The 24,825-nt window shown below is 38.6% G+C and overlaps 3 protein-coding genes across 12 annotated transcripts; 2 read left to right on the top strand and 1 right to left on the bottom strand.

Annotated features, from left to right (window-relative positions):
• Positions 1 to 12,600, bottom strand: LOC145902632 (uncharacterized). 7 transcript variants are annotated; one of them, XM_082990703.1, is made up of 12 exons: positions 12,378 to 12,600; positions 7,574 to 7,711; positions 7,300 to 7,482; positions 7,009 to 7,239; positions 6,290 to 6,401; positions 3,805 to 6,073; positions 2,878 to 3,546; positions 2,405 to 2,532; positions 2,150 to 2,307; positions 1,869 to 2,038; positions 1,404 to 1,567; positions 1 to 899 (listed from the first exon to the last, which is right to left on the bottom strand). In XM_082990703.1, the coding sequence occupies exons 1-11, from the start codon at positions 12,497 to 12,499 to the stop codon at positions 1,410 to 1,412; spliced, it is 4,338 nt and encodes a 1,445-aa protein (XP_082846829.1). In that variant the 5' UTR covers positions 12,500 to 12,600; the 3' UTR covers positions 1 to 899; positions 1,404 to 1,409. The 7 variants fall into 7 exon arrangements, with proteins under 7 accessions (XP_082846829.1, XP_082846836.1, XP_082846804.1 ...); XM_082990710.1 differs by having other exon boundaries at positions 2,878 to 3,513; XM_082990678.1 differs by having other exon boundaries at positions 2,878 to 6,073.
• A 1,929-nt stretch (positions 12,601 to 14,529) lies between these two features.
• On the top strand, positions 14,530 to 20,278 carry LOC145896304 (putative pre-mRNA-splicing factor ATP-dependent RNA helicase DHX32). Of its 4 annotated transcripts, none has more exons than XM_082985093.1 (16): positions 14,530 to 14,708; positions 14,780 to 14,947; positions 15,100 to 15,401; positions 15,595 to 15,699; positions 15,937 to 16,028; positions 16,097 to 16,225; positions 16,322 to 16,667; positions 16,725 to 16,844; positions 16,908 to 17,051; positions 17,564 to 17,695; positions 17,764 to 17,890; positions 17,958 to 18,118; positions 18,190 to 18,343; positions 18,745 to 18,935; positions 19,001 to 19,173; positions 19,240 to 20,277. In XM_082985093.1, exons 2-16 carry the CDS (start codon positions 14,890 to 14,892, stop codon positions 19,610 to 19,612), a joined length of 2,607 nt encoding a protein of 868 aa, XP_082841219.1. In that variant the 5' UTR covers positions 14,530 to 14,708; positions 14,780 to 14,889; the 3' UTR covers positions 19,613 to 20,277. The 4 variants fall into 4 exon arrangements, with proteins under 4 accessions (XP_082841219.1, XP_082841220.1, XP_082841221.1 ...); XM_082985094.1 differs by having other exon boundaries at positions 14,530 to 14,811; positions 14,880 to 14,947; XM_082985095.1 differs by having other exon boundaries at positions 14,530 to 14,947; positions 16,322 to 16,664; positions 19,240 to 20,278.
• A 2,855-nt stretch (positions 20,279 to 23,133) lies between these two features.
• LOC145897921 (quinone oxidoreductase PIG3-like) lies at positions 23,134 to 24,817 on the top strand. Its single transcript, XM_082986376.1, has one exon. The coding sequence runs from the start codon at positions 23,223 to 23,225 to the stop codon at positions 24,339 to 24,341; it is 1,119 nt and encodes a 372-aa protein (XP_082842502.1). The 5' UTR covers positions 23,134 to 23,222; the 3' UTR covers positions 24,342 to 24,817.
• Positions 24,818 to 24,825: the final 8 nt, after the last annotated feature.

The raw sequence follows: 24,825 nt of genomic DNA, 5'->3' as shown, positions 1-24,825 counted from the left end.
GCCAATATTAAAACATTTTATTTTATTTATCATTGCTAAGCACAAAAGCTGCGGAATAGTTGAGAGTTGATTTCTAGTACGACTTCTCCGATTTACCCCGTGTACTCACTGATCCTGTGAGCAACTAGAAGAGATAGTGTCGGGCAAAGGCAGGAATTTCACACGGGAAATTATCATTCTGTGGAAATACACATTTTCTGATACTTTAAGTAAAATGATTTGGTCCACCAGAAACAAGCTTTCAAATTATTGGGCTGTACAACAAATATGGGGGGCGCACTACTGAAAGGATGCATATATTGCCTTGTTATCATTTTTTCGCAAGGCGATTTGTAGAAACCAACTGATAATTGGCTCAAAATGTCATGGAGTTGCGAACCCGCAACGCACAGTAAAGCGCACGCATCAGTTCATTTTGACACAGCAAAAAAAAGTAAAAAAGCACCATTCGCACTCAGAAATTCGTGTTGCTTATGTACAATTGTCGTATACTTCGTTACGATTTCATTTCATGTTATAGGCGTCGGTTACACACCTATTCCAAGCACCTCGTTATGGTGTAAAAAATGAAGGTATTAACGACCAAACTAAGCAAATAAACGAATCCACAAAAAACTACCCAAAAGTATGTCTGGCTGGAAATGTTGATTGAAAATACTTTCGTGCAGTTGTAGAAAAAGTAGCACCAACAGAAGGTAAACTTTGATATTTGATCGATTGTACAGAACTAAAAGTATTGATCGTAGTTGTTTTCGGAAAAAAATTGTAACTACAAGATAACACAAATGTGCGGTGATAATTCAAACAAGCAAGCATACAAAAGCGGATATATGAGAAAGTGTTAAGTACAATTAAAACCATAATACAAAGCATTTCCAGTCGCACCATTTCCCGAGTTTCTGCAAAAATAAAGACAAGATGATAATCAAGTTAAAATATTTTCTGTTTTGTGTAATAAGTGTGTATATACTACTACACATCCTACTCGTCGGGGGGAAATGTACCAAATTGTGATGTAGGAAACTAAGTAAAAATTAAAAATAATTTTTCAAAATTATTTGCCCGCATGTTTCATGCACTTCAAAATTTTACGTTGGTTTAATTTCAACAACTTACATCTGGTGACAAACAAGAAGTTTGCGTGTCTAACGCAGTGGTTCCGTAAGTATTACTTTCAATATGTGACGCTGACTAGTTTATTTTAAAGATAGATACAACACAAGGTGCTGTGTGCGCTTTGACGCTTTTGCACATTATAGCAATACACTTAATTGTTAACCGCATTTGCAAAAACTGTGCACCCAAGAAATGAGGGGAGAATTGGAAGAAGTTGACGTAGTGAAACGGATCGTGTGTAATTTTCTACAAATAGATTTGTATTCTTTGCTGGTTATTTTACTCACCTCACCTCACTGAGCATTTCTTTTCTTGCTTTGATCATAGTTTGAACGATTGGATTTATCGCCTTGCTGGGGAGCGTACTTACTGTTTCCCAAGGCACCTGCAATCATTCTCCTGGCAACCACGTTGCTCGTTTGTGGACGTCTAGCACGGACTTCCTCGAAATCTGATAAAAAAAATTACCACATCACTATGGAGATTTGTTGCACAAATTACAAATGAGCTTTAAATTTAAAACAGTTGGAATTGTTCACAGCCAGGACATTTATCATAATTTATCCTGATTAAATTCGATATTATTTGACAAAAATTTATGACAACCATTTATAAGAAGTATTTCAGACTTAACTGCCCCTGCATTTGTATGAAAAGCAGACATTTGTCATTGGCAACCAATAGCAAATCATTCGCGAAGATATGAAACAAATGAGAGTGTCGGTTGCATGTCAAACGAAACGTTTACTCACTGTCATTTTCCAGCCTCGACTGGGCCTTTTTCTTAGATTTACTCGTTGCGTCTTTTAATGGGCGACATTTCAGGTTGTCATATGTCTGTCGTAGAAGTTGTTTGGCTTCATCTCCCGTCGGTAGAATGCACAACGCATGTGTGTCGTCCACACGAATCAAACGAAGTCCCCTGCAACGACATTTAGTTTTTGCTTACACAACAACTTCCACATGAAATACTGTTTACTGCTATAAAGTATGATGTTTCTTAATGCGCATTAAGTCGGCAAGTTGCAGTCACCGTATGTGGCTGAAGTTTTTGGTGAGATCAATGTTGGTGATGGTAGACGGAAAGTCAAAGACCTCCAAAAATTTCGCATATTCTTCCCCGACCCATTTGTCCTGCTCCGGTTTCCACTTGTAGTAATCAAACTCGGGATCCTGCGTCAAACACATTTCCTATGACAAAAGCAAGCAATAAACAAAATTTTAACATAGTGCGAAAGATTGGCGGAAGTCAAACGTTATTAATGGTTTACTCCAAACTATTTCTTACCTGCACCACAACTTCTCCATCAAGTTCTGTAGTAAGCTGGTTGTGGACGCTGTCTTGTTTCCCGCTCTCGTCAAGATGACTTTGATCAGCATCGTAACTACTCTCATAGGATTCGTCCTTCTGGAGATCTACATATTTAATATAAATTAGCAACTCTTTACTAAAATGATTTGAGGAAATCAGGTACCGTTAACAATTGGCTGATAATTTCAAAAACGATTTTATCAACTTAAAGAAAACATTGCCACATTGGATCATTAGCAATAACCGTATTTAGATTACAAGACAAATTAGTTTACAGTTCTTCTTTCTTTTATACTCTGTCACATTTTTGTACATTATTATAATATACATCCTAGTTTAACGTAGGGAAAAGAGGGGGAGGGTAGACTAGAAGTCGGACGTTTCATTATTGTGGCACGAATGCAACTTTGCAGGAAAAACGTTTTTGCATGTGACGTGTGGTAACTCACTGGAGTCCACAGTTTCCTCTTCTCTCTCATTGAAATTGCCATTTGATGTCTCACTTCTCGAGGAAGAACCAACAGAATCGTTGTCATCAATCAGTGGAACACCAACATGCAAACCATCGTCATGCTCAACAACAACTTGATCCATTACAACATTTTCTACAACAGGATTTGATTCGAGAAATTCGTCGTTTTCCACCTCTTTCAAAAACTCGGGACTTAAGGAGCACGAAGAGGTTTTGTCTAAACTGTTGTCATCCGCTTCTGGTGGTTCGGGCCACTTAAACTCGTCGTGTTCGCCTTTTGTCAAACTCTCAAAACTATCGTGAACAATACTGGGATTCTGGCTTGATTGTGAACTCCGCTCCGCTGTCGGTGGTTCATGCTCAGAAGAACTTTCCGATGACGTCACCACCCTCAGTTTCTCATGTTCAAATTCATTTAATGAATTTTGGCTAGAATGTGCAGGCAGTGGATTCTCTTTGGACATTGAGGCGGTTGATTTCGAATATGCAACGCCAGAATGAATGGAAGAACAACTTGAAGCGTGAGAGCCAGTTACAAAACCATCCATATCATCTTCAATTGTGGCAAGTGGAGCACGTCGCAAAGACAGAATCATTTCCTCGTGCGAAGCATCTGCAATGCCTTCTTTCAAAATAGTGCTCGTATCTAAAGTGGTTTCTTTATCAAGTCTGCCAGTCGACCCAAGCAATGGAGCATTAACTGGGGTACTTTGATTGTTTTTAAGCGCATCCCTATTACGTACAATAGGATCAAAAGAGGGCAAATACGGCTCCATCGAGATGTCAGCAGCATGCGGGTTTTCAGCGTCAGCAGTAAACGTTGAAAGGGAGTGGTTGTTATTAACATTAGTGGACAGTACCTCGAAATTAGTTGTATTAGTATCTTCCAATGTCGTTTTCTCACCTGCTTTGCGATCACTCTTCCTGGAGCCTTGCTCGTGTTTTGAAGCCGTTCCTTTGCGTTTGTTGGGACGAATGGGCGACTTTTTCCGATCAGACTGATTAGATTGACAGCTGTGGTCACTTGTGCGAGGTGTGCTGCTCAGCGACTGGATGTTATCGCTTGTGTTAAGACTCTCAACGCTTTCGTGCGTACCGGCAGTGCTGCTTGCGCGGCTGTTTGAGTGACTACGTACGTAAACTACCAATCCGCTCTTCTTGGAACTGGAGACGGCAACTTCGCCCTTGGCGTTGGAGCTTACCACAGACGAACCATCAGTTTCCGCATCAGAATACACGATAGAACTTGCACGGTGATCATTTTTTGTGCAGGTCTGAATTTGTGACTTCTCCTTGGTGGGGTCATCTTTGTGCGATCGACGACTTTCATCCCTGACATGAACGGAATTACTAAAATCATCGACGTCGCTGGTTTGTTGGTTGAAGTTTTGACGTTTGGATTCACCTTCAGTGCTTCCAGCAACACTCACACTAGACATGTTGTCATTGGTCGAGAATGCAGGGTATGTATACTTCGGATCTTCGATCTGATTTTCCATCTCCACGTAAGAATCAATGGGATGGTATTCTCCAGGAGCATTGGAATTAAAAAACTGCTCGTAAAACTGACTATCCTCGTCATGACTGCCATTGCGCTGACGTGGAACTTCCGATCCGTGTGGTCTCTGGAATTGTCCAAAATTGCTGGGATTCATGTATGATGACATTTCAAAGGGGGGGATTTGGTTATTACCGCTTCCCGATGACAATTGGGGCATTATGAAGGCAGGCGGCGCAGGCGGCGGCCAAGTTCCAGCCGCACCAGCGTAATATGCACCCAGCCAAGACAAGTAGAGCTGGTGTGCCAAATGGGGCGGCAACGGAGGAAAGGATGTCATTGCGCTTTGTGAAGCGCTCTGCTGTTGCTGCTGCTGGAGAAACTGTTGGAATGTACTGGGCGTAATACTTGGGAGCGATGGCGCCTGAAAACCATGTTGTTGTTGTTGTTGTTGTTGTTGTTGTTGTTGTTGTTGTTGATTCATCCCTAGATATTGCATCATCGACGTTAAAACCTCAGTTGGATTTTTATTACCCCACGTACTCGGGGTTTCTGGTTGACTTGGCGGCGCGCTTTCCGCTGGGGATTGTTTATCCTTCTTACGTGACAGAGTACCCGTGATCTCGGTCTGGGCTTCTCCATCGCACCTCCTAAACGACTCTTTTTGTGTTTTTCTAACAGGATGTGCATTTTTGTGGTGAACAGGGGACGAATCGACGCTCTTTGGCTGTTTCTTTTCTTTTTTTGTCGAACGCGTTCCATCTTTTCCACTTGATTTACCTTCTGGTAGCGGCATATACAAAGTGCTGTTTGATGCTTCCAGGAGATCGTCGGTAGACACAGCAAGGTCGCCTGCACTTACTTTAGGGATCCTCGCACTGGTGCGTTGTTTTGGCTTTTTCGAACCAGAAGCGTGACCGCGCTTGATCGATTCCTTCGTTTCCGACTTGGGTGATTCGACATGTGCGACTTTTTCTTTGGCAGGGCGTTTGTCGTTAGACGCATGCTTCAGTGTATGGGAACGTTTTCCGACGCCTCCCTGTTGTTTCGTGTTCCCTTTTTCGCTATTTGCAGAACGTGGCATTGTCGAAGATTTGCCTTTGTGCGAGGATTCAACTTTTGTTGAACGATTAGCGGATTTTGAGGAGGGTCGCCGAAGACTTCCGCCACTGCTGCTGCTGTCTCTACCTTTCTGCTCTTGTTCAGATTTGCCGCTCGATCGTTGGGAATCGACTCGTTGAATTCGATGCAAATTACGTTCTGCTTTTTTTAAAGAGGCCGTGTGTTTAATCGAGTTGTAACTGGGAGGCCTTTCATCTGTATCAGCAGACGAAATTTCTTCATCGTTTTCCGTTGATATTTCATCATCGCTTGATCGACCTCTAGCGTCACTGAGTCCGTCCACCACTTCCTCGTCACTTTCATCCTTGTATTCACTAACGTGGCCGTTCATTTGCCGTCCGCTCTGTGAAATATCGTCGGTGTCACGAGAAATCTCTGAACGGGTGTCACTCTCATCACTGCGAGGTTGAGATTTCTGACTGCGATCTTGCTTCTTAGAGTGTTTTCCGTGGTGTCGCTCTTTCTCTTTTCGTATGGCCTGTTGGTCGACCCTGCCATGCTTATGATCCTCATCTCCGCGTGAATATGGATCTTCAATATCGCCATTTATCACCTGTCACGTGTATTGGCATGAGTAACAGCATACACTTTTCATAATATTAGTTATAAATTCTATACGAGTGTACTTGATAACGAAACTTAGGTTATGATGTCATTAAAAGCTGTCTATGCTACAAGGCAATATTAAATCTGGATTAACGATTGCCCCAGGCCAGAATTGCGATAATTGCGCGATTGATAACGTGCTCTTAATAACAGACTGACTGACCCTGCCTTCCATGCGCAAGCCTTGTGCACGCCGATTTAAACTCATCTCAGATACGTTGTGACGCAAGCCCGGCGTTTTTGCCTTGTATTCATCTTCGTCGTTGTAACGGTCTCTGAAATGGAAAACAGACATGGTCAGAATTTGACATGGTCGCATTCCATCACTTTGTTATTCATATGGAGACCGGTAATTTCCTTTCAAAATTTAATTTAGCGTAGGGACTTTGGCTGACAGTTTGCCCAATACTGGATTGAGTAGATGTGGTAATGGATCAAATGTGACCAAGCGGTGGCAAAACAGGTAATTTTATTATTTGACAAAACCCATTACAAAGGCCTTTTTCAATGTAGGGGCACGAAGGTGAAGAAAAGTAGTGACAGCGAATAAATACGACCGCCCTACTTTCTCTCGGTAGTTGCGGCAATTGTACGACTGGCAGCAATTTTAGTTTACAAGTAAACTGTTGCTCCATTGTTAGGGTGTATGTATGTAGGTTACACGAAAACACAAAAGGATAACAGTATCCAAATATTGGTCAAATGATAGAACACCTATGACAAATATTCCGACCGATAACAGTGAATATTGTCAAAAACTACAACATCAAGGATATTTCCTTAATCAGTTGAATATATTTTTCAGAAAATATAGAAACAATTATTTACAGTTTAATTTAATTTTTAATAACCAAGTCATCATTGCTGAAGTTGGTAAATTACCTCCTGCGGTTAAGAGGTTTTAAACTTGCGCTTCTTTGATGTCGTTTGGAATCATTATCGCGATGCTTTCTGCCCCGTTTGTCATCTTGGTCGGTCATGTAATATTCGTGATCATCCAAGTGTACAGGGGATGATTGAAGTGATCTTGAGCGTTTTAATTGGTCTCGCTTTGTAGCTGTCTTTTTTCTCAGTGGCTTGGGAAGGTGCGACATGGAATCCGCTTTTGCTGGTCTTTAATTAACAAACACAAATGTTTTCTCGAGTCCACGAATTACATTCAAGTTGAATTACCTTCCTTGCGAATAATCGGGTGTATCTTGTTTTTTTCTGTTTCGAGAAGAATCTCTGCTTCTAGTGCCAGGTAGAGATCGTCTTCCCTCATCTCTGGTGTGTTGTGGAGACGAACTAAAATCCGACTTCGGTGTTGGCAGAGTTCTTGAGCCGCCGCTTTGTAGACCTTGCTGTTGATCTTTCCTTTAAGGCACAATACTTGTCTTACTTAAAAAGCACAATAAGTGAAAAATATCATGTCGATAAGGGAAGTTATGTGTAACTTGAGACTTACTTTTTGCTTTTAAAACAAACAACAGTTCTTCGATTATTATCATCTCCGATACTGAAACTGGTTAACTTCGGGAAGACTTCGGTAACCTTGTGTATCAAATATCTTTGAAATCCACCAAGTGGATGAAACATCAACGCCCTTCAGAAAAACAAAAAGCAAATGAAAATTATGTCACATACGTTAGTTCTTAAAAAAGGTGCTGTGTGGATAGCTTCGGGATTTAAGAAACGAATCAACAATAAAACACGCGTGACGCGGGACACGCCCGGACAAAGCCTGTCTACTTCAAGGACGAGGACTTAACAGGAAAAGCAAACAGTTGGGTAATGCCGAAGGCCAATTGAAAGTGAAGGGGTCGACACTTGGACGTTATCGCGTGTCGACAAGGATAACGCGCGCAATCAAGTCGCCACAAGCGATCTTTTGTCTTTCAAGATATTTAACAAAAACAATAAACAGTATGGTCAACTTCACGTACACGCAAAAGTATCGACACAAATGCCGTAAATACTTTGTTTGCGTAAAGAAGGGAAAACATTCATTCCCTAAAAGCAAACTTTGTACTGGTTGCTTCAAATAAACATCATAATTGAGGAAAGTTGAGTGAAAACTCGGGAAACGCCTATCGTGGTAATCAACAGTCAACGTCAAGTTAGGATAAGGCTATCGCACAAATCGCTTTTTGGTACAAACAGACTTGAGTCGTGTCTCACCGCAAAACTGTCTCTCCGCCGAGTCACGTCGACTATTCATGATAAGACGACACACAATTTCAACTAGACGGGAGAATTTGCTCTGTTCGATTTCGCCATTTCCTCAATTTGACTTAAATTTTAAGATATTCACAGGTTAGTCAAGCTGCAAAGTATTCTGCATTCAAAGAATTTAAATTTCCAGTAATTATATCAGTATTGAATCACACTAATTTCCCGGGACGCCCATCGATACTTTATCGATTGATTTGCCATCGCTGGACAAAATTTAGGCAATATGCAGGAGAAAATGATAACAACCTATTACCTCACACCCAAGTTCAGTTTCACAACAAAGCATGCTAAAATAAAGTGTTCATTGACACTACAATTAAATTTTAAACATATACCCAGGGGCGTATCCCGGAATTTTTAATGGGGGGGGTCCAATTTTGTTAGGGAATTCCCCGATTTTCAGGTATAAACAAAGGTTAATTGTGGGCAAGAATCGCAAATTACGAACGCCGGTGTTCGCGCCAATCGTCATATAAACGGTGGCTTTGTGGCTTGCGTAATTGTGTAATGCTGTGGGACACTCGATGCGAGGTTTGCCGTATAGTACTTGCGCCGTAATTTTATTACTACTGCTTTCAAAGTTTAACAACTTAACTAATTGACTTTCACGCAAGTAAACCGCTTGTCATTACAACGTGGCCACTGAAAAACGACGTTTCGTCCGTAAACTGACGAAAAATTACCTTTGTTTCGTAACAATGCAACATGTTTGGTAACAATGCCAAGTGTTGGGTAACCATGCTCCCTGCTTGGAAACAATGGCAAATGCAAGCACGTTGCGGTTTTCAGGTCATAGTCAAAAAAAATTTCTGGTTTTCACGCGGATTTTGACAAAAAAATACAGTGGCGTTTGTTTAGTTATCAAAAAAGACCAAAATATTTCACTAAAGGGGGGTCCGGACCCCTCGCCCCCCCCCCCCTGGATACGCCCATGCATATATAGCGTATTATTCAAAGCCAACAGCAATAGCTGGTATATACCCCAAAAATATGTAATCAGGACTGTGACGATATCGGTCTCAAAACGTTGTTTCAAGAAATCGAAGTGCGAACATTAGCTGACAAGCCTAAACACGGAAGAAATCGATCGAGAGTGTCGACAAAGTGCACGTGCTTAACTGCAACTGAGTGGGGAAGGTCCAAAGATACGTTAATGCAACCTGACGTTGTCGCTGTTCCGCCAGCGCCAGCTCTCTGATATGGAGCTTCGACCACGTGACACAGTATGAGGCACATCAAAAGCGGAAACACGAAAAGGTGCGAACCGTTGTGAGTTAAACACAAAAACTCACGCCACGAATAATACACTCAAAAAATCATTCAACCAAATCTGAGCGCAAACGCACAACCTCCTTTCAAACGTGAAACGCACGCATAGTAAATACCGAAAACTTCCTTCCCTACTATATGCAGACTTGTCGAAATTTGCAATGATCTTCATGTTCAAGGTTGAACTTTCACCTGTTTTTTTTCGCCTGTTTGCAACCAGGGAATAACTGCCAAAGTTGCCAATTGTTGACAAACGATCTTAGGGACACGGCACAAATGAGGAGAAGGTGTGCTAGCCAGGAGCGGAAATAAATTATTCAACTGCGGCTGCCTCACCATCGCCACCTCCTTGGATACACAAACGTTTGCCACCTTGCGACAACAAACTTCCGAAAATCCTATTTACGTTATTTCATATTTCTCAAAACAAGTCAATTTAAATCTTTTGTCGATTAGCAATTTAAGTAGTTTCCGACTGATTATTCTGTACATTCATGTAAAAAATCGCGGCGACTTTTTATGCAGGTCAACTTTGGGTTTTACGTTGGTAAAGAATGTTTGTCTTCAATTTCCAGCGGCACCTGCCTTACCATATATAAGTGCATTGGGGCGTTTAATGGTTGAAGAGGCGGCGCACGGAACGGTTACATCGAATTTGCGTGCGATCAATAGTGTGTGCGACCGAATACTAAACAAATTGAATGTCAAAGCTTACCTCTGTTCAGCTACCAACCGCTCACTCTTGCGCAGAAACAACCGCGAATTTATAAACATTTGAACAATCTGAATTACGTTCATTGTATATTGTGTTACTTTCTAATGGTTTCTTTCATATCCTTTTCATTGCACCGATCATAAATTTGCGAGTTTTTGAAAGTGCTTTCAAGTTCTTGGGAGGAAGAAGGGTGTTTAAAATATAACAACAATTCCTTTAGGAAACAATAAGGTGTGGCACGTCACCAGATAATTTTAAATATTTCGGCGCGAATCCTTATTGACATGGATTTCTTCTTATCGAAGGGCCACTGCTATCCCACACAATAAACTTCCCTTGTTTGAAACATTGTGAACATATTGCAGGTTAAGCAAAACAAATCGGAAAAAAAGACTGGCACAGGTGATTGACCTATATACGATAAAAAAACATGCATATCCAAACAGAACATTTTTGGAAAACCTTCAGACATTGCCAGGAAAACAGGCTTAAGTGATCATCCAGTGTACACGAAAATAATCGTAAAAGCAAAGTTGACCCTCGAGAATTGGTAGGTCGATGACGATGCACAAACGGGATTGCACCGTAGCGATCCAGACAGTTTTAATTAATTCGACATTGATTAACTCCACCACTCCCAAGCAATGAGCATCACACAGCGCCAAACAATATAGTGATATCAACATTTCAGATCACATAGTGGTTTTGAAGAAAACATTTTTTAAAATCAAACAAATCAGACAATTCGCATCAGGCGAATTTCACATGCACGCCATTGATGCACCAGAAAAAAAGATTTAAGTCAATCTTGCTTAATGAAGTGGGAACAGTGCGGAATAACAGTGCCTTTGTCCCAACTTTACATGGTAAACCGGCTTTAATATCTCTAACGCACGCAAAGGACCTTGGAGAATATGTAACGAGTAACGACATTTGGAGTGGATAAGAACGGGAATTGGGCGAGATTAAACATGGAACTAACGTTATACCGCGGTCAAACATTAACAAGTCATGACATACCAACAAGCATAATCTGGATAGGACCAACAAGAGGGAGGAGTGTAATATATAGGTCGGTAAAGGTCGCCGGGACAAAATGCAGTAAGCTGCGATAGGGCCATCGTGTAGTGCTTGACTAACCAGCCAAGGTACAGGGGCATAAAAAGTAAACCATTCTTATATGACAAAACAAAATTTTTATTTATGTCAGGAATGTTAAATCTGCTTTCCTGTTTCTGAACAAGAATATATTTTACAAAATTTTCCTGAATTTATAACTTAATGCGCTTCTGTTCATATAACATGTCATGACACAATACCTGAATAAAATTCTATTTGGCGTGTCACACAAACTAATCACCATACAACCTCATTGTTGATTTTTCAAGATATGTGGCAACAATAAGTATTATAGAAATGGCAGGGTCATGTTACTGTGAAAGCATCACTATTCGGAGCAGCAAAGGAGTAAAACAAAGAGGCAACACACCCATTCAAGCAAACAACATATAAAATGTTATGCCACAATGTCATCAAATAACAAAAGAACAAAAAATAGTTTAAAATCAAACCAGCTTAGTTTACAACATACCAACTGGCTAAAACAAACCAAATGAGTTTTGATTATAATGTTGCTTGTCTACTAAACTTGGATGCCCAAAATTTACACAATACAATGATGCATTAGTTTATGAAGCAACCAGACGAAAAAAATCTTTGTGTGGTAAGTATAAAACAGTTTGGCAAACTTTTTGAAGAAAACCCTACGAACACAAATAGCAAAATTATCATGAAAACTGGGAAACATATCACTGTTACTCCATTAATTTGTTGTTGTAAACTGCCAACAAATATGTATGTATATAAATTCAGGAACAATTGCATAACCGCCTATTTTGATTTGTCAATTTCACTAATTTTATTATCAGTCAATTCAACCCAGAAATTTGAGACACTACTTTTTTTACTTAGTCGGATACAAGTTGGGTAGTATTTGCAAAAAAAATGTATATATATCTAAATTCCCACTTGCATCAAATAAAATAAAACGAACCTGTCTTTGGGGGCTTGGTATTGGAACTGTTCCAATTCATTTAGTAATGTCGAGACAAATTGTCTGTCAGATGAACTCAGATATCTTCCGCCAGTATCGAGTATGTTTTCAATACGATCCATTTCATTAAAACCAGGCTACAACCTTGTAGTTTGTTGATTCATTTATAAAGTTATGTCTCAAGTTGACAAAAAGCAAACAAACTTAAATTGTGTCAACCTTAACATCTGCAAATTACACAAGTCAAATATGTACCACTTAACAAATATATTTTGACTAAATTCACATAACAATCATTAAAAATATACAAAGCATCAGTTCTCTTTAAGGTACCATATAGTCTACCTACTTTGCTACATAGATTCAGTTTTAAACTTTAGTAAATGTAGCCCAATTTTGCAAAAAATTAACAATTAAAGGTTCAAGTCAGTTTTAACTAAAACATAGGAACATAACTAATATATTTATGAACCTTCAAGACAAACAACCCAAATCACTGCTCTTAAATTCATTAGCAAACGTTTTGACTGTATTTACTAGCAAATGTTATAGACTTAGTTATTTGGGCTATATTGTTTGTTTTAAATAAAACATGTCAATGTTTTCGTAGGCCAGTCTGTTTATTCTTAGAATTATGAGCAAATCTATTATTGGTATTCCTATATGTCAGCTTGTTTAACGAATTTTAAAACGGCAAGTTTACACATTAATTCCAATAAAAAACAATGTGATGGATATTGATACATACACTCCTACTGAAAAACATAGGGTACATTCTGCCTTGTGCTTTTATTATTAACTTAACACTATTTTTTAACAAATTCAACAAAAATACATTCAGATACTTTTTTGCATAATACAACATAGAGCACACAAAATCTAAAAGTAGCAAACAAAACAAGCAGCATCCACCACTGCCTTCGGGTTCAGCAGTGCAACTGTAACTTCGTCCATTAGTCCTTTGAAGAAACAGACGTAAGATTTCTATGAATAATTGCCAAATGAAGGCGACACCATAACAAAATAAGGGACATCGTTCATAAAACTAGGAAATAATCACAAAACAAAGATATTCCACCTATGAAAGTTAAACAATTTAAAGCAAAAAAGTTCGACCACCCTATATATAAAAGCAATTAGTCTGCATCTATGATTGTATATTCTGGAAGTCCTGTTGTTTCTTTTGTAAGATTGAAACGTTCTTGTCTTCATAATTAGTCAACTGTATGTCTAATTGGTTCTTGCTTCAGTGCTGGGCCACGAAACAACTTTGAATTGGCAATAATAAAAGCAAAAAAATTGTTCAATTTGTTTTGTTTCAAGCTGTATTCGTGAACAATAAACGGAAACAACCGCAATAAACATATTCCCGAAAAATGAGATAATTGGGAAACCATACCATTTTTTCCTCAGATAAATTTGAATGACAGAATTGTAAAGAATTTAACTAATATATAGGAGGTAAAAGCTTCACCTATGCTCGACAACAGACTTGGTATGAGTTAGTCCGGGGTGCACAACACTGGACACAAACGAGTCTAAAATTTGTCACACTATCGTTTGAATAATGGCAAGTATATAAATCGCTATATTCGGAATATTACAGCATACATCATATTCTTTTCGATGCACCCAATCATTTTTTGGAAACTTGATAGGCCTACAATGCGTTTTCAGGTTTTTAGCGGGTGTTTTTCAAAATACAAGCATTTGAAGCATTTATTGAAACAAAAAAGTGTGGCGCGCTTCCAGATTTGGAAAGTATTTTGGCATGCAAACTCATTTGAGTTGTGGTACTAGTCTATAGAGAGTAATTGGTACGTTTCCACGTAGCTGCTATAACCGAATTGAAAATTAAAACGTAGTAGCCCACCTGTTTGTCTATTGTTAACAAAGTAGGCTATTTTGTCTGGCCAAGTCTTTCAAATGAAAGAAAAACACAAAGCGACCGCAGAAAGAGTAAGAGATTATAAAGAGACAAGCGAGGCGTGTTTCGGAGCGAGAAGGTTAGAAAGACTTGACAAGAGAGTGTACCGCAGTTAAACATTAAGCTCGTTGAATGGTACGAACAATAGCTTTCATACCACGTACGGCCAGTACAGTCGTGTTCAAGTGTTGGAAGCTAAAGCCATAACAATCAGCTATAACATAATAAGAGAGTATTTTGATACAGATGATGAAATAAACTGGATGGATAGGGTAATTGAATTTGTGTAAATCTTGGAACTAACTCATGGAAAATTCAAATTGTATGTGACTGCATGGTGGCTACTGCTTTGAAAAAAACTTATTTTAAAACGGTCTAAAGTCGACGTTTCAGGATATAATTAAGTAAGAGTTCATGGTAGGCTTACATCAGCCGCCAGAGCAATTGACACGTCAACTGTATTCTTTCGGAACAGACTTACGAAGGAGCTATATACCTGATAAGGGGGTAACTAGATTTTCAGCGTCATTCTTATACTCAAGTGAGCCTTTTAACAACAAGTATTGCTAATTTAGTAAGTTACATATGGATGAATTATTAGAAGATTGGTCATTGGAGGACAACAATTTTCAACCAGAACAAGGTTTGTCTGTTTATTTATTTAGCAGCATGCATGATAACTGTCGTTTTGAGACATCTGAGGTAAATGGTTTCAATGTCTGTTGCGTTCGCTTGTCACTTATCTCTACATCACGTCTGACTACAGTCCTCACTGTTAGTTGTATTTTCATGCAGACAATAGTTTATCAGTTCTCGAAGAGAATGTTTTGTCAAATATAACCAACCGTGACGACGAACATGAATCGTTTGACGAATCGGATGCAAATGAAGATGAACTGTGCAACTCCTTGAGCGAACAAGACAGTTTGGAAATAAACCCTTTCGACGGTTTGCCCTACTCAACAATGTATTACGAGTTACTAGACAGAAGAAAAACTTTACCTGTGTGGAAAGTCAAGGATGATTTTGTTTTGGCTGTTGATGAAAGTCCTGCAGTTCTCGTAACTGGTCGGTGTGCAAGTGGAAAGAGCACACAGGTTGGCTGATTAAAAGAACAACAATATATTTTTACCAAATTATGAAATGTGCCGTATCAGTCTTATGTCTACGAACTGGATTATTTTGACCAAGATAATCCATATTTTTACCATTGATAAAAAATATATATAAATTTTGCCTGTCCTAAACAGTTCGGTAGAAACCTTATCTTATATTGGGTGAAACTCGCAGATACCACAATGGTGTGCTCAGTTTTCGAGGGAATCAAATTTTCAATTTGGAACTGTTGTATGTTGTCAACCAGAAGCAATCTCTGCGATATCCCTTGCGGCACAGGTATGTAGACTCGATTGACCTTATGTATAATTTATAAGGTCACATGGAAGAAAAATTCAACATATTGTATTTGTTTATTCGTACAGCGGTTTTATATTTTTTCAAATATTTTCCATTCTAAAATATATAAGTTCTTATTTTGTTGTTTGATTAGATATCCAATTCAATTTAAATCAAACGGACAAATTCCTCATACTGTTATCTGAGCCGTGGTTTTACTTTTTTGTATCCTTAAAGGTAGCTCAAGAAATGGACTTTACAAGTGTTGGTAACGAAGTTGGATACGAGGTTCCGCAGATAAATTGCACGTGTGAGGACACCATTCTAAAGTAATTATGTCGTTAATTTTCGTACCGTCGTTCTCGTCCAAATGTGCATTACCGCCTTCTTTCCATAGGTTTTGTACGGATGATATTTTACTACAGGAAATGGGAGATGATCCATTGCTTACAAAGTACAGTTTTGTTATTGTTGACGAAGCGCAGGAAAGGACAGTTGCCACAGACATTCTTCTCTCGGTTTTAAAGTATGTACGGGGACGGCGATTGTATAATAGTTCCTATACAAAATACACGTGTCCGCATCGTTGGGAAGTTTTCCACTAAATAAGTTTCTGTTTTAGGGTTGTTACCACGATAAGGGAAGACTTGAAACTAATCGTTATCAGCCTTTCATATGCGATGCCAATACTTGAGGAGTATTTTGAGGGTGTACCCATTGTCGATTTGTTTTTTCTTGAGGAAGAAACCTCATTTGTATCCAATGTTGATTCAAAAATGATCACCAGGGACGACGAAGAAAAAAGAAGAAGAAGTCGAATCGAAACGGAACGACTAAAACAACTAAACATAAATTATGTTCCAGATGAAAACACTCTAGTAAGCGTACAAGCCGCGAATTTGGCGGTGAAACTGCATCTAAACCAAGAAATCAAAGGTGACTTCATCGTCTTCTTGCCGTCAAAAGTGGTGAATAAAATTGTTTTTTTTGTAATGTTTAATTAATAAATCTGCTTTTTGGTATAGGAGATCGAAAAGACTAGTGAAGAAATTGTGCGTCAAACAGCAATTTTGTCTGTGCGAGGAGAATGCGGGGAAGTTGACATAGTAACTATCCATCGAAATCTTACTTACGGCAAGCAACAGGTCTGAATCTACTATACCGCAATTACTATTATCATCTTTCTGTCTGACATTCACAACGTTCAGGCTTTATATGAGAGGCTGAAAAGCTCAACGAACGATCAAAATCTGGTAAATCGTCGGATTATTTTAGCAGACAGCATCGCTGAATCCTCGTTTTCTGTAGAAAATATTGACGTTGTTATCGACAGCGGACTGCAACAAAAAGTGGTAAATGTTTTAATGTTCATGAACTTCAGAATATGCGCCGCTATTGAACCGACTAAAACACTATTGAATTCCAAAGCAGTTGTTTGGAATAGTGGTTTCGTCGTTGGTTGTTCACCGGAAGCTAGAAGTACCTAAGAAAATATCAAACCAATTGACAATAACTGCCAAATCACCACAATGTGGATTAATTTTCGCCTGCTTAGCAGGCCAGTCCTGTAATGATATAAGAACTGAAAGATCCAAACAGTGTGCACTGCCTGCAGCTCTTTCACTGATTATTCAAGCACTTAAACAACCTTATAATTTGCCAATAATGTCTCCCAGGTGAGATTACGTACATCAGGGTTCCTTCAGTGCAAACATGTAATGTAGCCTACTCAATAAAATTATGGAATTACCTCGATGTTATTTAATTAAAGTCAGAGGTTGGATGATACGATCGCTGCACTGTCACCTGGTATAAATTCATATACTCTGTTTTAAGTTATAACCAAACGTAAATTTTGTTGTAGGTTTACAACTGCCGAGTTCGCATGCACTCTTCTTCCAACGAAATTATTTCACGTTCCAGTGCCATGACAAGAACTGAAAAATGTTCTCTACAGGGCAATGTTTATCGCCTATATTCCCTGGAAACATTCCAGGTTTGTAAAGCTGATCGTGATATCACTGTTGCCCAATACAGCTATAAACTCGGAGGCTAAATATGCAGAAAATGGATGAGCAAAAAACCTCCCCAATAACCAAATCTGAATTGACATCGAAGATTCTCCTCATCAAAAGGCTTTTGCCGAGATTAAATATATCCTTTGCTCAACTACAACTTATTGAACCTCCTGGTTTGATTGATTTTGCCATTATCGTTTTCACTCTTGTCGATATGACAATTATTACGTTCATGTATAGACACAGAAGCGTACATGCTTGCTTTGGAAGAATTAGACTACCATGGCGCTTTGGATGAAAGCGGAAACTTATCGGATTTAGGACTGGTGTTAAGCGAGTTACGTCTTACAATTTCTCAAGCAAAAACAGTAATTTCAAGCTGCGGGGAAGATTGTGTGCAGGTCAGTAAATTCCTCTATCAAAGAAAATATGAAATCGAGTTCTATAATATTTTGTATTTTATAATACCCAGGAGGTTTTGTCTGTTGTTGCGATGTTAACGGCACCATCATGCTTCGTAATTCCACGAAATGCCGAAATTGATGCAAGAAAATGTCACGAACGCTTGCAACAAGAAGCTGGTGATCATTTCACGTTGCTGCACATCTATCAACAGTTTGTGCAAAGTAATGTTTATCGAATAACGAAAAAAATATACTATCTTAAGATTATTTAACACATAATTTTGGACATATTAACGTAATGCTTTATGTTTCTGCACGATCTTTGGCCAATCCAAACGTGGATATTTGCGCTAAAGATCTCGGAAAAGATCATTATGTTATCAAAACCAACAAAACGAAAGTTTAAACAGCATCGCAACATTTCGTAACCCGGGAGCGCTTGGCATTAACCGACGACTCAATTACTTCGTTTACATAAAATACAGATATAAAAATATGTGCTTTTTTTCTTTGTCCTCAATATTTTTGGAAATGGTCCGCGCGTTCTGTTGTTCGATATGGAGTTCATGTTTATGCTACACGTGGACATACGATAATCTATTTCTTTAAAAACAATTAAACAGATGATAAGTCTGAGTTATGGTGCAATAAGCATTATTTGAATTACAACTCTCTCCAAATTGCTGTGAAAAATCGGAAGAGCATTTTATCAACAATGGAAAACCTTGAATTGCCAATAAGTGAGCCAATAAATGATCCAGATTTGCGGGAAAGTAGCATTAAAAAAGCACTTCTAGCAGGATATTTTATGGAGGTATGTTTTGTAAAATTGTTTACACAAAGTAGACGGTACGTTTTACCTGAATCTAAAATTCTCAGATTGCGTGGCACACTGATGGTTGTGGAAATTACCACATCATAAGGGATCGACATGTGGCACGTATTCATCCGAACTCAAACTCCAGTCGCCACCCAGAATGGATAATTTTTAACAAGTTTGAGTTGGACGAAAACAGTTATATTTCGGTGGTTAGTGGAATTACTGCCAAATGGTAAGTTTGATCAAGTACCTGTGATAGCAAAAATGTGTTGATGGCCTAAAAATATGAAAACTATAGGATTGTTGAAATTGTTCCAAAAAGCTACTTACTCAATCTTCCGCAATCAGAGAGTAAAGACATAATTCTCAAGACCGTGGACTGTTTAAAACAATACAATGCTGAAGAGAAACCCGAACGTTTGGCCAACGGTGAATTCGATACCGACAGCCAAGAACAATCCCAAAACTTATATGGGGCTAGGAAATGTGTTGCGACGTCATCGCGACGTGTTGAATGTCCCAACAATAACAATGTTAAAACATCTGAAGAAAACTACGATGACACAGATGTTATCACACAAGCTGTTCGTGATGCCACTTACGCCTATAGTAAAGCTTCGGAATATTTAAACACAGAAGCGTCCTCACAAGCACAGTGTTGTGTACAGTAATCTTATCGATCGTGTTTTTGTTAGAATAATTGTTTCTATGTAAAGTGAAAACATTTATGCTTTGCGTCTGGTACTAGTTTGTGTTTATTTCTTGTCAATATTTGCAAGATTTTTTAAACTGGTGCAATCCACGCATGTTTAGTAAATATTTGTGCAATGATCTGAGTGACTGTGATATTTAAGTTGATTGTATAGATCGTTTTTTTTGTGTGTTGAATTCAAATTCCTCGTCAACAACAGTATGAAATTGTCTTGATTCGCAATTAAGTTATAGTTTGTTCTGATCCAATTAAGACACTGTTTGCTATGAAATATGGACCTCTAGTGTGGGTGTGACTAGTCCTATGTTATGAGCAGTAGTGTAAAGCGGACAGGTGTAATCGCAGTTTTCATGAAACCGGCGGTGGCGCACTCATCCGTAAAAATGTCATGAAGACACACATAGTCTCTTCTTTTGCGGTCTCTCTCCCTTTTTAATCTTTTGTGGTACCCCTAATGAAGTAAAACATTTCATTCACCCCAATATTGTGCACTGTATTTTAATGATTTTGTTTCTGTTTTATATTTGTTTATGATAATATGGTCGACATTTTTAGAGGTGATAACAAATATTGCAAATTGTCATTAACAAATTACTTTTTTATTCACTTCTTATTTATCGAATCAAGAAACACTGTTGTAACAGATCACATCAAACAAAAGTGCAAAAAACCAGTTTTGCACAAGCATAATTAAATTTCTTTGCAAATCATACTCTGCCATGACGACGACTCAACATCAAAACGCTCAAGTGGGTCGCGATCCTAAATGATATAGTTCAATTGCGTGTACGTAACATTTCCATGGTAATTTTGTAAATAATTATGAACAAAGCTCGTGTAGATGACCAAGTAAAATGATGCAATTATATAGCGCCAGGACAAAATGTAAGGGACGATTAAAAATGCATCGCCGAGACGTCACATCAAAAAATGCCAGCAACACCGCGTTGACCAAACATTCGTTGATAAGGCCCAAGTCCTGGGAAAAGAGTTGAACCATGGCAAACGGCTCTTTCTTGAAATGTCCCACATCCACAACCGGATGCTGTGTTAATGATAAAGAACAATGGGTGTATAGTTTCCAGCAGTATACAACAACTTGTTAAAACTGCCTCCCGCAGCGGCGTTAGCGTGTCCTTTTTCCTTGTTTTTGCCTTTGAATGTTGGGTGGTTAACATTTAAATTGCGGTGTTATGAACCCTGATGAAGTCTTGCTGCATGGCAAACGAAACGTTGGACAAATAAAGCACTTTAATTTATGCCAGAAGAGCAGTCCTATATTTTAATTGAAATGTAACATCTTGCCCGTGCTTTGATGTAACGCTTTATGCATGTTCTACACTTTACAACATAGGTCCCCAATAGTTTTTGCTCTTCCGACAGCTTTTACGTTTCACAGACAAGTCTAGGTGGGACAGAGCTGATAAACAATGGCATATGTGAAAGAGTTGTGTCGGTAACTGAATCAAATGTCCGCAACCTGTATTCGATGCTGAGGGCTTGGGTCGTGAGGTATATCAAAACTATGGCAAAAAATTTATTTGGACCCTTTACACGGTCCGGTCAACATCGGTCAGGACAAAAAAAAAATAAACCTGCATTTTGATCCCGAAATTGGATTTATTTGAGAAACTTTATCAGAATTTGGGGCCATGTGTGGTGTGAATTAGAATATTGTATTTTTTCGGTCGGACAGCGATAATTTATGCCAATTTGTTTATTTAGCCAGGCTGGTCCGACCAAAACGCAACATCACTAATAGTGCGTATTTAATGAAAAAAACACGTTTAGATGAGAAAACTAAATAATCGGGCCCAAAATAATCAAGTTTCTTAGAAAAACAACATTGTATTGTACATTTTCCACTTCAATCCAGCGCAGTTGCAAATCGATTGGAATGTTAATCATCATTCGCGAACACAATTGCTCGAACAGTTGGGTCAAGAATAGGAAATTCGTGACAAGAATCCATAAATTTTGCGCGTCCTCACTAAGCGTGTGGTATATGGTGAATTGGAGAAAATTAGTACACCATTTAATACTCACAATAAAACCATGTCAACATTCTATGAGACAATAGTAATTCAGGTGTGGCGATCAAGGTTCCGACTTCGCGTCATTGATGCGTCTGGCGTCACAATGCTGTAGGTAAAGATTGGGTAAAAATGCATTGGTTTAGATAGGAGTTGTTTACTTAAACGTGTGCAGAGCAGCCCTAAATTGTTTTGTGGGAAAAGTTTTACGTTCAGGCAAAGTAGAAATTGTCGAACAATACAAGCACCAAAAACCAATTAGTTGCCGTTAATTCGAGACGCTTTTCTTTGCCTAAACGTAAATTTTTGTTTTTGGTGCTTGCTACTTATTCTTCGAATATTCTACGTATTCTTCAATAATTTCTGCTTTGCCTAAACAAAAAAAATTGCCACAAAATGATTTACAGCAGCGCTACACGCGTTTTAGGAAAAACTGCTATCTAACCAATGCATTTTCAGCCAATCTTTACCTGCAGCATTGTGACGTCAGACCCATTGATGACGCGAAGTCGAAGCCATGAATACAGAGTACAAATATATAAGCCCTTCGATTGGTTTGTCAGCTGTATGCTGGCTAACTGGCCGAATAAGTGGTCAAAATATAGAGTAGGCCTAGGCTAAATTGCAAGCAAACGACAAAAATGAAACAAAAAAATCTAAGAACTCAACAATGTCCTGTGTAGAAAGTCTACTCTAAATACTAAGCGATCTGACTGAATTCATAGACCCGCACAAGGTTTGTACTTATTTTCTACTGGCGTTGTGGCACGTAAAGACGTTTTGCCACAGGATATTCGGAATGTGTTAATGCCAACGTGATATTATCGTTTGTCGGTAATTCGGCTTGCCTGAATCAGGGTTTGTGTTTGGTGGTTTCTAGGTGGTGTTTCGTTGTTGCTTAGTTGGACATAATTTAACACAGAAAACCGCATTGCTTAAAACTTTTTGTCCGGCATTCGACGTAAATCAAATTTGTACTTTTTTCTGGAACGGGTAGTTCCGATCATCGCATTTTGGCCGCGTGTCGTAGTAGGGCGTGTTAGAGCCTACTAATAGCGAACATGCAACTTACAACATTTACGTTAATTATCAATATTTATGGTGCCGCTCTTCCTAAGAACATGACAATCATCAGAGTATAGCTAATTATGCTATCAGTCAACGGTCAGGCTCAGGCTGCAAACAACAGACCCGTACAATATGACGAATTATGACACAGGTGGGCCATGGCAAACAAGCGCCATCGAAGCATTTTAAAAAGTACTTCTTCCCGCTCTGGCGGGGATAGATCGAGGTTGACAAAAAAGCAGTTAAACATTAATTTACTGGGATAATAATGTCTTTCGACGAAGTAGCCCCATGACCTGGAAAGTATACACCAAGGACACCAGGTGTCGTGCATACTCGCTAAATCATGCTCGCATGTTTACAAACGTGAGGCGTCATTTGAGAACTTAGAGGTAATGTTTTGTTTGTATAAACCCCTCGATGAAATTTCAAGTGTGAATCTCATAGGTGACTAGAAAGCTAAATAAAATGGTTGCCTTTAAGTTTATTCCAAATTCATTTGTTGGTGTTTCAGTAAAGTTCCTTTTTGCATTTCAATTACACCGGTCACTAGCTTCTGTTTCAACAATGAAAGTGGTAAAGCAGAATAAGTTTGGTGGTGCTGATGAGTTACGCGTTGAAAGTGTTCTGGAAATTCCGCAACCAAAGGACAATGAAATTTTGATAAAAACAGAAGCAACAGCATTAAATCGTGCAGATTTACTTATTCGTCAGGGTATATATCCTGGTTTAAAGTTTCCTCAAACTCTCGGTCTGGAAGTTTCTGGTGTTGTTCACTCCACTGGCAACAATGCAACAAAGTGGGAAAAAGGTGACAAAGTAATGGCATTATTATCTGGTGGGGGATATGCAGGGTTCGTGGCTGTTAATGAAGATCATGTCATGCCTGTCCCATCTTCATTAGAACTCTATAAGGCTGCAGCAATACCAGAAGTTTGGCTTACAGCTTTCCAACTATTACACTTTGTTGGAAAAATAGCTCCTAGTGATACTGTTCTTATTCATGGTGGTGGAAGTGGAGTTGGGACAGCAGCTATTCAACTTACAAAGCTATGTCAGGCTACTGTAATTGTAACTGCTGGTTCTGAAGAGAAAATTGATATGGCAAAGTCACTGGGGGCTACATATGGATTTAACTATAAAACTGGTGACTTTGCTGACAAGGTACTTGATGTAACAAATGGAAAAGGAGTTAATTTAATTTTGGATTGTGTTGGTGGTTCATTTTGGAAACAAAACACTAAATGTATTGCTCTGGATGGAAGATGGGTGGTTTATGGGCTTTTAGGAGGTGGTAGTGTTGATGGTTCACTATTATCGGAAGTCCTCAGAAAACGCCTGTCTATTACTGGAACAACACTAAAACCACGAAGCAATGAATATAAAACACAGCTTATTAAACAATTTTCAGCTGAGGCTTTACCTTACTTTACTCCTAACGTGGGAAGTGTTCACCTCATGCCGGTTATAGACAGAGTAATGAGTCTTGATGATGTGGTGGAGGCTCATCTCTATATGGCATCAAACAAAAACAAAGGAAAAATAATTCTAAAAATTGAAGATTATCGTGCTATGAAAGAACTTTAAGTCACTTTCCATTAAGTTTTAATTAAATATTAATAAGTATTTATATACGTAATAATTAAATAATTACCTTATAGTAGCAGATTCCTTTTGATTCTAATTCTCACTTCTATAGCTTAGATCTGTGGTTGCCAACCTATTTGTTGTAGTCACAGACCCCAAATATCATCAAGCCTGGGGCCCCCATGTAAAGTGAAAGTTAGTTGAAAATGAACAATGCAATGATATCAACAAAAAGTAGAAAACACAAAATTTGTTGAAAAGGCTGCTCTTGCTCTTTTACTTTATTGATTTTAATTTTTTGTCTTTTGTTAAATTTGTCTGTCACTTGAACTCATGCAAGACTGAAAATAGTTGTTTAATTTTAAACAATATTTTTTTGAAAAAATTATGAAATATTTGAACTAGTTTTATTTATACCTGTATGATAAATGGATGCAGTTGAGTGTGCTCACACAATCTTTTACTAAAATCCATAGGTAATAGA

This window comes from Ascidia mentula, chromosome 1 (assembly GCF_947561715.1).
Source record: "Ascidia mentula chromosome 1, kaAscMent1.1, whole genome shotgun sequence".
NCBI classification, from domain to species: Eukaryota; Metazoa; Chordata; class Ascidiacea; order Phlebobranchia; family Ascidiidae; genus Ascidia; species Ascidia mentula.
Note: the sequence above shows the minus strand (reverse complement) of the source record. Positions and strands in the feature narration are given on the sequence as shown.